This window comes from Eubalaena glacialis, chromosome 4 (genome assembly GCF_028564815.1).
Source record: "Eubalaena glacialis isolate mEubGla1 chromosome 4, mEubGla1.1.hap2.+ XY, whole genome shotgun sequence".
Classification (NCBI taxonomy): Eukaryota; Metazoa; Chordata; class Mammalia; order Artiodactyla; family Balaenidae; genus Eubalaena; species Eubalaena glacialis.
In genome coordinates, this window is record NC_083719.1 from 171,455,014 (window position 1) to 171,467,358 (window position 12,345).

General features: G+C 48.5%; 1 protein-coding gene across 1 annotated transcript; it reads right to left on the reverse strand.

Annotated features, from left to right (window-relative positions):
• Nucleotides 1-656: 656 nt before the first annotated feature.
• Nucleotides 657-8,855, reverse strand: TEKTL1 (tektin like 1). The gene is made up of 7 exons (XM_061188589.1): nt 8,286-8,855; nt 6,655-6,759; nt 2,428-2,626; nt 1,873-2,039; nt 1,642-1,737; nt 1,440-1,553; nt 657-905 (listed from the first exon to the last, which is right to left on the reverse strand). The coding sequence occupies exons 1-7, from the start codon at nt 8,853-8,855 to the stop codon at nt 657-659; spliced, it is 1,500 nt and encodes a 499-aa protein (XP_061044572.1).
• Between the last annotated feature and the right edge of the window lie 3,490 nt (nt 8,856-12,345).

Genomic DNA, 12,345 nt, shown 5'->3' on the forward strand with positions numbered 1-12,345 from the left:
TGCACTGGAGTTGCTTGGGGTCTGGGAATATAAACAGCCTCCACTAGAGAGAGCTCCAGGGGAAGCTTCATCCCTGTGTGTGTGTGTTTTGTCAAGAAAGGCAGAATCCGAGTTCTGCTTAGAGAGCAGGCTGTAGAGTTAGGTTTTAAAATTCCAGCTCTTCCACTTACTAGCTGCATGGCCTTGGGCATCTGCTTAACCTCACCGTGCTTCACCTTCCTTAACTGTAAAATGGGAATAGCAATTCACCTGCAGTTGAGGATATTTTATATGCAGCCACCATTCTATAGGTCTTAAATGTATGAACTCATCTATCCTTATGACAAGGCTTTGAGGTTGAATGCTGTAATTCTACATTTTACAGGTTGGAGACACTGAGGCCAGAGAGGAACAGTGACTTGCCTAAGGCCACATAATCTGAAGTCGGGGAGCCAGGATTTGAACCCCAGAAATATGGTGGCCAAATCCATTCTATTAATTTCCAGGATACACGACCTATAAAGTGTTGTAGGGTAAGTGACCAGTAGGTGCCTAATAAGTGGTAATTATTAGGTTATTTTTAATTATAATTCTGCTAGAGGGAGCTCGGAGAGAGGATGGGTCAGGAGAGAGGGAGGGCCGCTGGGCCGTGGCCGACTGGGGCGACGGTGCGCCTGTCACTTGCGGGCGATGCTGGACTGCGCGCGCGGCGGCGTGCGTGGGTCCCGGTCGTTGACCAGGCGCTGCGCCTGCTCATAGCACACGTGCGGGTGCCGCTGGCGGAGGCGCAAGCGCACCACGCTGTAGTCCACGTCCTGCCCAATCTTCTTGCAGTTGAGGCTCCAGGTGAGGTTCCTGCGCATGGAGAGCAGCTCCTCCAGGTTCTTTTCCACGTGCGAGATGCGGCGCTGCAGTTTGTCAGTGCCCTGGAGACGGGGAGGGGCCGTGTCGAGAGACAGGCGAGCCTCAGCGAGGCGCTATCTGGGATGCGAGGACACACCTGGGCCAGGTGTGCGTGTGAAAGGACAACAGCTGAAGAGGGGACGGGCCTCAGATTGAGGGGGGGGCACATCTGAGTCGGGTGTGCGTGTGAAAGGGCCTTGCCTGGGAAGGAGCACAGCTAGGAGGGGCGAGCCTCGAAGGGGGTTGGGAGTTACACACCTGGGCCAGAATGTACTTGGAAAAGGACCTGTGACAGGGCGGGTATGAAGGAGGGGATGCACCTGCAGTTGAGGGGAGGAGCGGACCTTGGACAGAGTTGGAGCAGAGATTGAGGGGACTTATTTGAGACAGGTGTGGGTATTGACGATCATCCTTCTGGTCGAGGAGTTGAAGGACTCACAGACCTGAGTGAGGGGGTCTGACCTGGGCTAAGTGTGCTTGAGAAAGGAGTCTTACCAGGGCAGGGCCGCGCCTGGAGAGGGTGGGCAGGTGCGGAAGGGGGATGGACAGGGGCTTACCTGGGCGAGGCGCGTGGCCTCCGGGAGTTGGGTGCCCACGTGTCTCTGATACATGCGAACCAGAGGTCTGTCCAGTTTCTCTCGAGTCTCCAGGTGACTTTCTGACAGAGGACCCTGGCGGAGTGTGGTGTGTAGAGCCGTGAGGCCCAGCCTACCCGACGCCCCTGGCCGCATCCCCGCAGACCCTTTCCCCAAACCATACCTTGACGAGGCCGCGGGTGATGTACATCTCCTGGTTGAATTTCGTGCACCGGTGGATAGTTCCCCTCATTAGTCCTAAGGTCATGTTCAGTCTATCCTGGGTGGGTGGGAGCACAGGGAGAATCACATCGGCTTCCTGTCCCCTCTCCTCCTGCGTCCCCCTTCTCCCTCCTCGGTACCATAGCATCCTAGACTCCAGCCACCAACTCGGAGCGGCGCCGGCGGGGCCCACCTTCAGCTCCAAGGTCTCGCGCATTTTCTGCGCTAGCGAGGCGCACACGCGGTCGCTTATCTGCTGTTGCTGCTCTCGGATGTCCTCCTCGTTCTTTGCCATATCTAGCAAAGTGTCCTTGGACTCCATTAACAGTCGCTTGGCTTCGTACAGCGCTGTGGCGCACTCTGACGGAGTGGGGATGGGGGGACGCGTGTGGGGTATCAGGGTCTCCTTTTCCCAACCCTGGCTTTCTGCTTCCCCCTCTCTATTCTCAGGTGGTGGTGGGCCCTGGGCAAGGGGGCTTTACTGATGGACTGGGAGAAAGTCCAGGGGAGGGGCCAATAGCGGGGTTAGTATGAGTAGCATCAGGGAGTGACTGAACGAGTCGGAGTGTGGGAAGCAGGAGTGCGCAGGGGAAAGAGCTAATCAAGAACGTGCACTCTGCTGGAGACTGGCAGCCCTCTCTCTTGGCCGAGGGGGGCAGTTACCCGGGGAAGGCGGCAGCCGAGAAGTGGGGGAGAGGTGGGTACCAGGGAAACCCACTATAGTGGACTCCTTTCTGTGGGGTTTTACCTGGGGTATAGGTGCCCACAGGGTCTGGAGGCGGGGTTTTCAGGCCCTGAGTGCGCGGGGTGGGAACTCGGGAGAGGTTCACCCAAGAGTGGCGGCCGGCCTGCTCCAGAACCTTGTCCAGCGGCTGGTTCATTAGCTCCACAGCTTGGAGCCTCTCCTTACAGCAGAAGACCAGAGTGTCGCGGCAGGAGGCCAGGGTCTGGGAGCGAGGAAGGAGAGAGAGGCAGAGGTCAATTGTAAGCTGGGAGATTGGAGGAAGTGACCCGTGATCTCTCAGCTAGCGGCCGCAAAGTGTTTCTGCCTCCAAACTGACTTTCTCCATTTCTTGTTGCAGCCGGAAAGGAGCAACCCATTTTCAAGTGGAAGCTCAGACGCCCAATGCTCTCAGCCTCTGTCCAGAAGCCTTCAGTGATCCCCGGGTGGGGAGTAAGGAACAGTAGGGGCAGGTGGCAGCTTTCCTGTTCCCAGTATTAGTTGCTTGGGTTCTGTGCCTGGCTCTGCTCTGGCACCCTGAGAAAGCCCCTCCCCCATCAATTTCCCCATCTGTGAAGTGGAGAGGTATTTAGCTGTACCTACACTTTGGTCTTCTTGTGCCATCCCTTCTCCTCAATTGCATTCAGGGCTTATCCCACCCCGACCCCTAGTCTCCAGGTCTCCCTTCCTCTGTTCTACTCAGTATGAAGCACCCTCAGCTGTCTTCAGAGTTCCTCTTTCCAGGCTCTACTGAATCTGGACCCCCATCCCTACCCAAATCCTACTTCCACTATTATAAAATATATTGCATTCCTTAGATATTTGTGATTATTTGAAAGTCATATTAAAACAGAAGACTTCATATATATATCCATATAAACACCACATTCATCAAAATATAGAATATTTCCATCACCTCGGAAATTTCCTTGATGCCCTGTACCTCTTTCCCACTAAGCTGCCTAGTAGATTAGTTAAGGGCTCAGTAAACTACAGACTTTGGACTGGCCATCTGGTTTTGTAAATAAAACTTCATTGGAACATGGCTGTGTTCATTCACGTACATATTGTTTCTGGCTGTTTTTGTGCTCCACTGGCCAAATTAAGTATAGATCTTTCTCGAGTTACGACGGGGTTACATCCCAGTAAACCCACTGTAAGTTGAAAATAGTATGTTGAAATGCATTTAATACACTTAACTTACCGAACATCATAGCTTAGCCTAACCTACCTTAAACGTGCTCAGAACACTTACATTAGTCTACAGTTGGGCAAAATCATCTAATACAAGGCCTATTTTATAATAAAGTGTTGAATATTTCATGTTATTTATTGAATACTGTACTGAAAATGAAAAAAGAATGGTTGTATGGGCACAGAATGGCTATAAGGGTGTCAGTTATTTACCCAGTGGCTGACTGGGAGCTGTGGCTCACTGCTGCTGCCCAGCATCATGAGAGAGTATCGTACTGCATATTGCTAGCTGGGGAAAAGATAAAAATTCAAAATTTGAATTACAGTTTTACTGAATGTGTATCACTTTTGCACCATCATAAGTTGAATCATTGTAAGTTGAGGACCATCTGTAATTGTGACAGAGACTGTATTGCACACAAAGCTTAAACAATTTACTACCTGACTCTTTAAGAAAAAGCTTTTGAAATTTAGAACTTCATATAAATGGAATCATACAGTGTGTACTTTTAATGTCCAGCTTCTTTTGCTGAATATCATATCATTGAGATCCATCCATTTAGGTAAAAAATGGATTTAAAAAGTCTTTCATTCATTAATGAATTCAAATATTCATTAAGACTTCCTGTATGCTGGGCAGTGTGCCAGGTGGCAGGGATGCAGTGGGGAAAAATGATCCAGTTCCTGACCAAAGGAAGTGAGAGGGTCAGCACGTGCAGATAAGATTGGCTAGTGAGTGAATCAGAGAAATGGGGATTATCTGAAAGGGTGCATGGGATCAAAAGAGGTTTTTTTTTTAAATTGTGGTAAAATAGACATAGAAATTTGCCAAGTAAACCATTTTAAGTGTACAGTTCAGTGGCATTAAGTATATTCACAATGTGCAACCATCACCACTGTCCATTTTCAGAGCTTTTCACCATCCCAAATAGATCTGTATCCATCAAAGGATAACCCCCCCATTTGTTCACTGGTGAGACTGATCCAATAAAGAAAGAAATATTGATGATGTGGGAGAAGGGGAGAAGGTAGGTGTGGCAGGTAGACAGAATTATAGGACTGGCACAGGAAAAATGAGAGAAGTTTTCTTCAGTGGTTTCCACGCATTGGGGTCATTCATTGAGAATGAAGAAAGAGCAGGGAGTTGGAGAGGTCTGAAGGAAGAGAGGGTATGAAATAACTTGCACAGTGGGACAGCAAGCCTTCTAGAGACACATGGTGAGATCTCTGGGAAAGCTCTGAGTGTCAATTTGAGATCTGAGTTCATGATTTTAAGTTGAAACATGGCTATTTGGTGTGAACATTTTTCTCCTGGGTTTATATCTGTCTGTCTTTTCCCACCTCCCAATTTCCCTTTCTCTCTTGCAAGCCCTTCCCTAAGGGGGCCACAGGGTCTTCTCCCTTGTCTGTTTCAGACTTCCTTGAAGGATTTTTCAGGATCACCAGATTTAAAGGAATATGACAGCGGCCTGGGGGTGCCGTAGGTTGAGTGCAATTAAGGTTCAGCACCACGGACAGTAGATGCACCAGCTCCTAAATCCTTTCCCCCAACTCCACTCTCCCAATCCTGGCCAGTCCCTTCTTTGAATGCCCCTATAATATGAAATCCTTGAGGGCAAGGCCAGTTCTGTACTGTTCACAACTTTGTCCCCAATGCCAAGCACGGTGGTTGGGACACCAGGGTACTGGATTAATATTTGTCAAATGGAAGAGTCAAAAGTACACATAGGCTCTGTGAAACATAACTACTCTCCCATCTCCATTAGTGATCTCATAAGGAAATCCTTGTTGCAAGAATGAAGGATTCAGTGAGAGACCATCTCTGGCTGGAGCTGACAGAGACGAGCACATAGTACAGTGTAAAGAGCTCAAGACGTCTGAGTTGAATCATGAGGAAGTTCTCCCACTTCTGGGTACATATCCAAAGGAAATCAGGACCTCGAAGAGAAATAGCTCCCATGTACATTTCAGCATTATTCACAACAGCCAAGACATAGAAACAATCTAAATGTCTGTTGACAGATGAATGAATAAAGAAAATGTGATATAATATATAATACAGTAATATAATAATAGTAATAACCAGTAATAACAGTAATAACAATATTACTATATTATATTAATACTATTACTATACTAATAATATATAGCAATAATATTAATATATTAATAATTAATATATTATGTAGATATCAATATATTATAGTATATAATAATATGTAATATATAATGAAATATTATTCAGTCTTAAAAAAGAAGGAAATCTTGCCATTTGTGACATCATGGATGAGCCTGGAGGATATTATGGTACGTGAAATAAGCCAGATGCAGAAAGGTCTCGCTTATATGTGGAATCTAAAATAGTCACATTCAGAGAGGGAGAAAGTAGAATGGTGGTTGTCAGGGGCTGAGGGGAGAGAGAAATGGGGAGATGTTGGTCCAGTTGTACAGAGTTTCAGTTATGCAAGATGATTAAGTTCTGGGGATCTAATGTCACTATAGTTAACAATACTGTCTTTTATAATCGAAATTTGCTAAGTGTTCTCACCACACACACGAGGTGATTATGGTGGTTATTTCACAGTGTACACATATATCAAACCCTCAATTTGTACATTTAAATATATACACAATTTAAATTTGTTAACTGTATCTTGCTAAAGCTGGAAAAAAAAGACACCTGAGCTGAAACCACAGCCCTACCACTGGCTAGCTCCATGCCTTGGGTGAGGCCATGTCTTTCTGAGCCTCAATTTCCCCATCTCTAATGAGGGGATCATAGTTCTATTTCACAGGAGGATTTTAAAGACCTAATGACTGCACAGGGCTTGGCACAGAGGGGGATGTTCATTGCTATTTTGAGGCCCAACTCCAGCTCTCAGAGCTCCAGTCTTTCCATTCCATAAAGTGGAAATACAGTGAATGTCAGGTCAGGGTGGGGCGGCTGCGTGGGTCTAGGGATTTACTGTTGCTACAGTCCCCAAGGTTAGAGCAGTTTGCCCATTAGGTGGCCAAGGGTCCCCGTACAGCTCCCTTAAAGTGGCCCCAGGTATTCCCAACCTTGAGCAGGGCCTCTGATTTTTCCATATCTTTCTCCATCTTCCTCTTCATGCTCTTCAGTTCCTCTTTCTCCCAGGTAAGCATCCTGTCAGCTTTGTCAGGGATCTGGAAAACAAGGAGAGAATCTTTTTTTTTTTAAATTAATTAATTTATTTATTTTTGGCTGTGTTGGGTCTTCGTTTCTGTGCGAGGGCTTTCTCCAGCTGTGGAGAGCGGGGGCCACTCTTCATCGCGGTGCATGGGCCTCTCACTGTCGCGGCCTCTCTTGTTGCGGAGCACAGGCTCCAGATGCGCAGGCTCAGTAGTTGTGGCTCACGGGCCCAGTTGCTCTGCGGCATGTGGGATCCTCCCAGACCAGGGCTCGAACCCGTGTCCCCTGCATCGGCAGGCAGATTCTCAACCACTGCGCCACCAGGGAAGCCCGAGAGAATCTTTCACACCTTTGGGAGAGGGCTGGAGGGAGAGTTCTCCTTCCAGAGTAGTAGAGGGTTTGCCAACCTCATAAACTCTGGCTTTGGGGAATGGAGTAGGGGGCACTCTCGCCTTTTGGGGATCTCACTCTCTGAGAAGGCTTTACCTTTTAGGGGGCTCTCACTTGGGGTAGGTCTTACCCTCTAGAGAGCGGGGCTGGGGGCTTCTCCCTTTTACAGGTAGGAGCCCAGTGAGCTGGGATGGAAGTGACTTAACCTGGGGAAAGGTTATCATCACTTTCTGGGGCTGAGGGTCCCCCTTCCTTGGTGATGGTCTTATCTTCTCTCCCTGGCTAGAAGTGGAGGAGTCTCATCATAGGGATGATGAGGGTTTGCCTTCTTGAGGTCTCACTATCTGGATCTGGGGGCTGGGACTAGGAATCCCACCCTGTGGGTGGGGTCTCATCTCTCCCCAGGGAGGCTGGAATATTCTCCCCTTTTGGGGTGGGGGTCTGGGGTTTCACTTTAGGGGGAGGATTTCACCAGGGCTGGGACTAGGGGTCTCACCCTTTCCCCCTGGCTAGGGGCTTAAGTCTCAGGTGCAGGGGCTGGGAGTCCAAGGGTCTCAATCTTTAGGCAAAATCTGCTCCTTTCCCCCTGGGTGAGGCCCCGGGAGGGGTTCTCACTCGCTGAGGCTGGTGGGGGACTTTGGTTAGGGTTTTAAAAATAAGCATTTTGAGGAGAGTTTCATCTGGGTTGGGACCAGGACATCACCCACTCTACTCAGCTGGGGGCTTCGTGTGTGTTTTCAGTGGGGTTGGGGCACTGAGGGTCTCATGCCTGTGGGAGGGTCTCACCCTCTGGGCCTAGGGACTGGGTGAGTGGTTTCATGTCTGGGCTGGGGGTTGTAGATTTTACTCTTCGGGAAGGATTTCATCTAGTCTGACTCAAGGGTCCCACCTTCTCTCCCTGGCTGGGAGACTGGGATAGATTCCCCCTCTGGGGCAAGGGGCCTGAGAATCTCATCTCTTTGGGAGGATCTCCGCCTCTGGCGCTGGGAACAAAGGCACCTCATCTTGGGGGTATTTTCTTGTGCTCTCACTCAATGGAGCTCGGACGGGTTGGAGAGTTCTCTCTATAGGGTGGGTTTTGCCCAGGCTGAGCATCTGGGAGCGGAGGCCTCAGTCTTTGCGACTGGGCTGGGGGGAATGGTGGTCCCACCTTCTCAGACTTGGGCCGGTAGCCCCGCAGCTTGACGCTCTGCTGGTTAATAAGCAGTGCCTTGCGCACTTCGCTGAGCCTGTGGTCGGTAGCCTCCCGCTGGCGCTGCAGCAACCGCAGCTGCCCATTGATCTGGTGCTGGGCGCGGCTGAGGCGGGCGGCAGTGAGGCGCGCCCCACGAGCGTGCGCGTGCACCACCTCGGCCGTCTGCAGGGCCCGCGCGTCGCGGTGTATGGGCAGCGGCAGGCGCGCATGCCAGGCAGGCGGTTTCATCTTGCCCTTCCACAACGTAACGCCCTCACCCGGCGGTGGCTTCTCCATGGTGCTGCCACCTTTGAGCATCTCCACGCGGAAGCGCCAGGGCAGGATGTAGGCGGCCCGGCAGAGGTGGCGCGCCATGTGTGGGTCCCGCACGCTGTCCTTGGGTTGCCACATGGTCACCGCTTCTTGCCCACAGCGGTCGGTCAGCTGGTGCGCCTTCTGTGTCAAGGCCTTGGTCGCCTCGCGCCATGCTGGAGGCCCAACACGCGTGTCCTGGCTGTGCTCAACCGGGGGTATCAACACAGGCATGGTCCCTGCTTGGTGTCCTCGCCTGGCCCGAGGTCCTCTCCAGGAGGGGCAGGGACCCCCAACGACACGCAACTCCTTCCTGGCCTGAAGAGTGAGTGAAGCAGAGCACCCATCACCATGACGACCGTGGCAACAGCGCAGGCAGAGTTCCAAAAATGGGGGAGGGGAAAGGCTACAGGGAAGGGTTGGATGGATTCTTTGCTTTGGAGACAGGCAGACGTGGCTTGGAATTCTGGCTCTTTGAGAAAACCGACCTCATCTAGCCCACCTCTCACTGTTGCTTCTTACCCTCCAGGAACACGGGCCTTCTTCCAGCTCTGAGGACATGCTAAGGTCTTTCCCACTTCAAAGCTTTAGATTTGCTGTTCCTTCTGTGTAGTATACTCCTTTCCACCTCCTTCCCATGGCTGGCTCCTTTTCAGTCTTCAGAACCCAGCTTAAATATTACCATTTTAAAGGAGTCTTTCCTTAGTGCAATATCTAAGCCCTACTCTCTCCCATCACTCAGGATTTTTAGTGCAAGCCACAGCAAAGGAAAAGATGGTTTCCCGGTCAGAATCACAGCCAAAAAATACAAAGACATGTGGTGGCTCTTGAGGACACCATGGCTACCACTGCAGAAATCTCAGCTGCTGGTTGGCTGTCCCTGGGAATGGCACTGTTACTGCGACCAGCAACTGAGTCAGTTCTCTATAGTACCTGCTTTTTTGCCTCCTTAGTTCCCAGGGTCCAAGGTGGCTGCATCTAATTGCCTGAGCCTGTGTCACATGATCATGCCTGAGCTACAAGGGAAGCTAGGAAAGTGACTCATGTCTGAACTTCCTGTTTCTATGGCGGAAGGAGGACTTTGTTTCCCACCCACCAAGACTTACATGATGTATAATTCCTCCAACATAGGAAGGCTCTCAAAGTCTGGGGAAGAAAAGAGACAATTGCCCTCAATCTCTCCCCCATAATTCTCCATCACATCACCTTGTTTGTTTCCTTCTAGCAGTAACATCTTTACCTGGGCCATTGATAGGCATCTCAAACTCGACAGGTCCAAAACCACACTTTTGATTAATCTCCCTGATCTTTTTCCTCTGCTAGTGTTCTTTGACTTGATAGTTAGCCCACCATTCACCCCAGTTGCTCATGTTAAAAACTTAGGAAGCTTCCTTAATTTTTTTGTGTCCACATCCAATCCATCAGCAATTTTTGCCTGTCCTACCTTCAAAACTTATCTCCAATATGATCTTTTTTTTTTCTCCATTGCTACCAGTGGCATTCTTATTCTCATTCACACCATCATTTCTCACTCACCTGGTCTCCCTGTCTACCCCCTTCTCCCTTGCCTCCCCAAATTCATTCTCCACACTACAGTCAGCACACACTTTCTCGCTTAAAAACCCTAGAGCACATCACTTTCTCGCTTAAAAACCCTTCAGTGAATCTCATTATACTTAGAAGAAAATCTGAGATCTTTACTCAAAAGTGTCACTTCCCCAAACTAACTCATCTTCTATCTTCCACCCCCAGGTCCACTCCGCACTGTGCTCCAGTCTCTCTGGCTGTCTTTGTGTTCCTCTAACATGTCATGCTAGTTCCTACCTCAGAGCCTTTGTACTTGCAGTTACCCTTTTGGCTGAATCTCTTTCTCTCAAGATTTTTCCCTGGCTGGGTTCTTGGTGTCCTTCAGGAAGGTCTCACCTCTTAGCCAGGTCTTCCTTGACTACTCAAAAGCAGCTCCCTTAGTCTTACAGTCTCTTTACATAGTGTCTGCATAACACTCACTACTATCTGAAAATGTCTTATCCGTTTATTTGCTTACTGAAAAAATTTTTTATCTCCCCCACCTACCCTGGTAGAATCCAAGAGTCTTGAGAGCAGGAACCTTGCTCTCAAGTGCCCAGCACAGCTCAGGGCACATAACAGGTCCTCAGTACACATGGGATGAAGGAATGGATGGCCTCAATCACATGCTGTGATAATTTTACTTGCTTCTTTTTTTTGAGATGAAAGTTTTATAAATTAACCATTTAAAAGTGCACAGTTCAGAGGCATTTAGTACATTCACGATGTTGTGCAACCACCACTTCTACCAGGTTCTAAAACATTTTTATCATCCCCAAATAAAATCTTGTTCCCATTCCCCTCTCCCCTCAGCCCCTGGCAACCACTATCTACTTTCTATCTCTGTGGATTTGCCGGTTTTGTGTATTTCATTTAAACTAATCATACACTGTGTGACATTTTGTGTCTGGGACCTCTTTCACTTAGTATGATGTTTTTGAGGTTTGTCCAAGCTGTAGCATGTATCAGTACTTCATTCTTTTTTATGGCTGTATTCCATTATATTTATATACTGCAACTTTGTTTACTCATTGATTCATTGATGGACATTTTATGTATTTTTTTACTCGTCTCCTTTGTCTACCTTCCCCATCAGACTGTGAGATTCATGAAGGCAGTGACCTTGCCTATTTTATATATCACTGCATCCCAGCACCCAGCACAGATGGTGGCTCATAGTAAGTACTCAATAAACATTTATTTAATGAATACATAAGTGAAGGAATGAATAAGTGTTTTCTTATTGAGTGACTGAGAAACGCAAGGAAGAGAAAGGAATGAATGACCCTGGCTTTGCAAAATCAAAGGATCATTTAGTAATGGGGAGGAATAAGATGGAAAACTGAAGGCTCCCAGGTCAGCCATGCTGGAGACCCACCAGGAAGAAATGGGGGTAGGTAACCTTTGGTGATGGAGGCTTGTTTCAAGGATTCTCAGGAATGCGGGTTTAGTACAGACATTAGCCCCTGGGCCCAATGGTATCTGACTCAACAGATCTTCACTAGAGTCAGGATAGTACCATGGTCAAGATTCTGGAGTCAGATGACTTGGGTTCAAATTATGATTCTGACACTTGCCATCTGTGTGATCTTGGGCAAGCCACTTGATTTCTCTGTGCTTCCGTTTCCTCATCTGTCAACTAGGATAGTAGGATTGTGGCATGGATTAAATGAGTTAATATGAATGATGTGCTTAGCATGGTAACTGACACAAAGTAATCATTATGAAAGTGCTTATATTTCATTTTTATTAATTGAATAAATGGACGAATGAGCTATTTTAATACCAGGCCATGCAGAGAGGGTTTCACGAAGAATCAGGGAGATAGCTCATTTGGGACAACATTCTGGACTCAACCATCCACCTTTGCTCTGTTCATTTAATGCTTCCATTTTCCTAACTGGAGGATTTCACTGGATTGGGTTGCTGCCTGGTGTATGGAGCACATCTATTGGGCAGTGTTTGTGCTAAGCTACCCGAGGGACACCTGTGTCAGACCTACATATGGAGGATTTTGGCTCCAACTTGGGTCTTTGGTGAAATTCATTAGGGTGATGGGTGAGGGTGTGGTCTGTCCCATTCTGGCTTTTAATTGGTTCTCCTCTTTCTTGCCAATATACTCCTAGTGTGTATTACATCGTCTGAGCATTGAAATTGG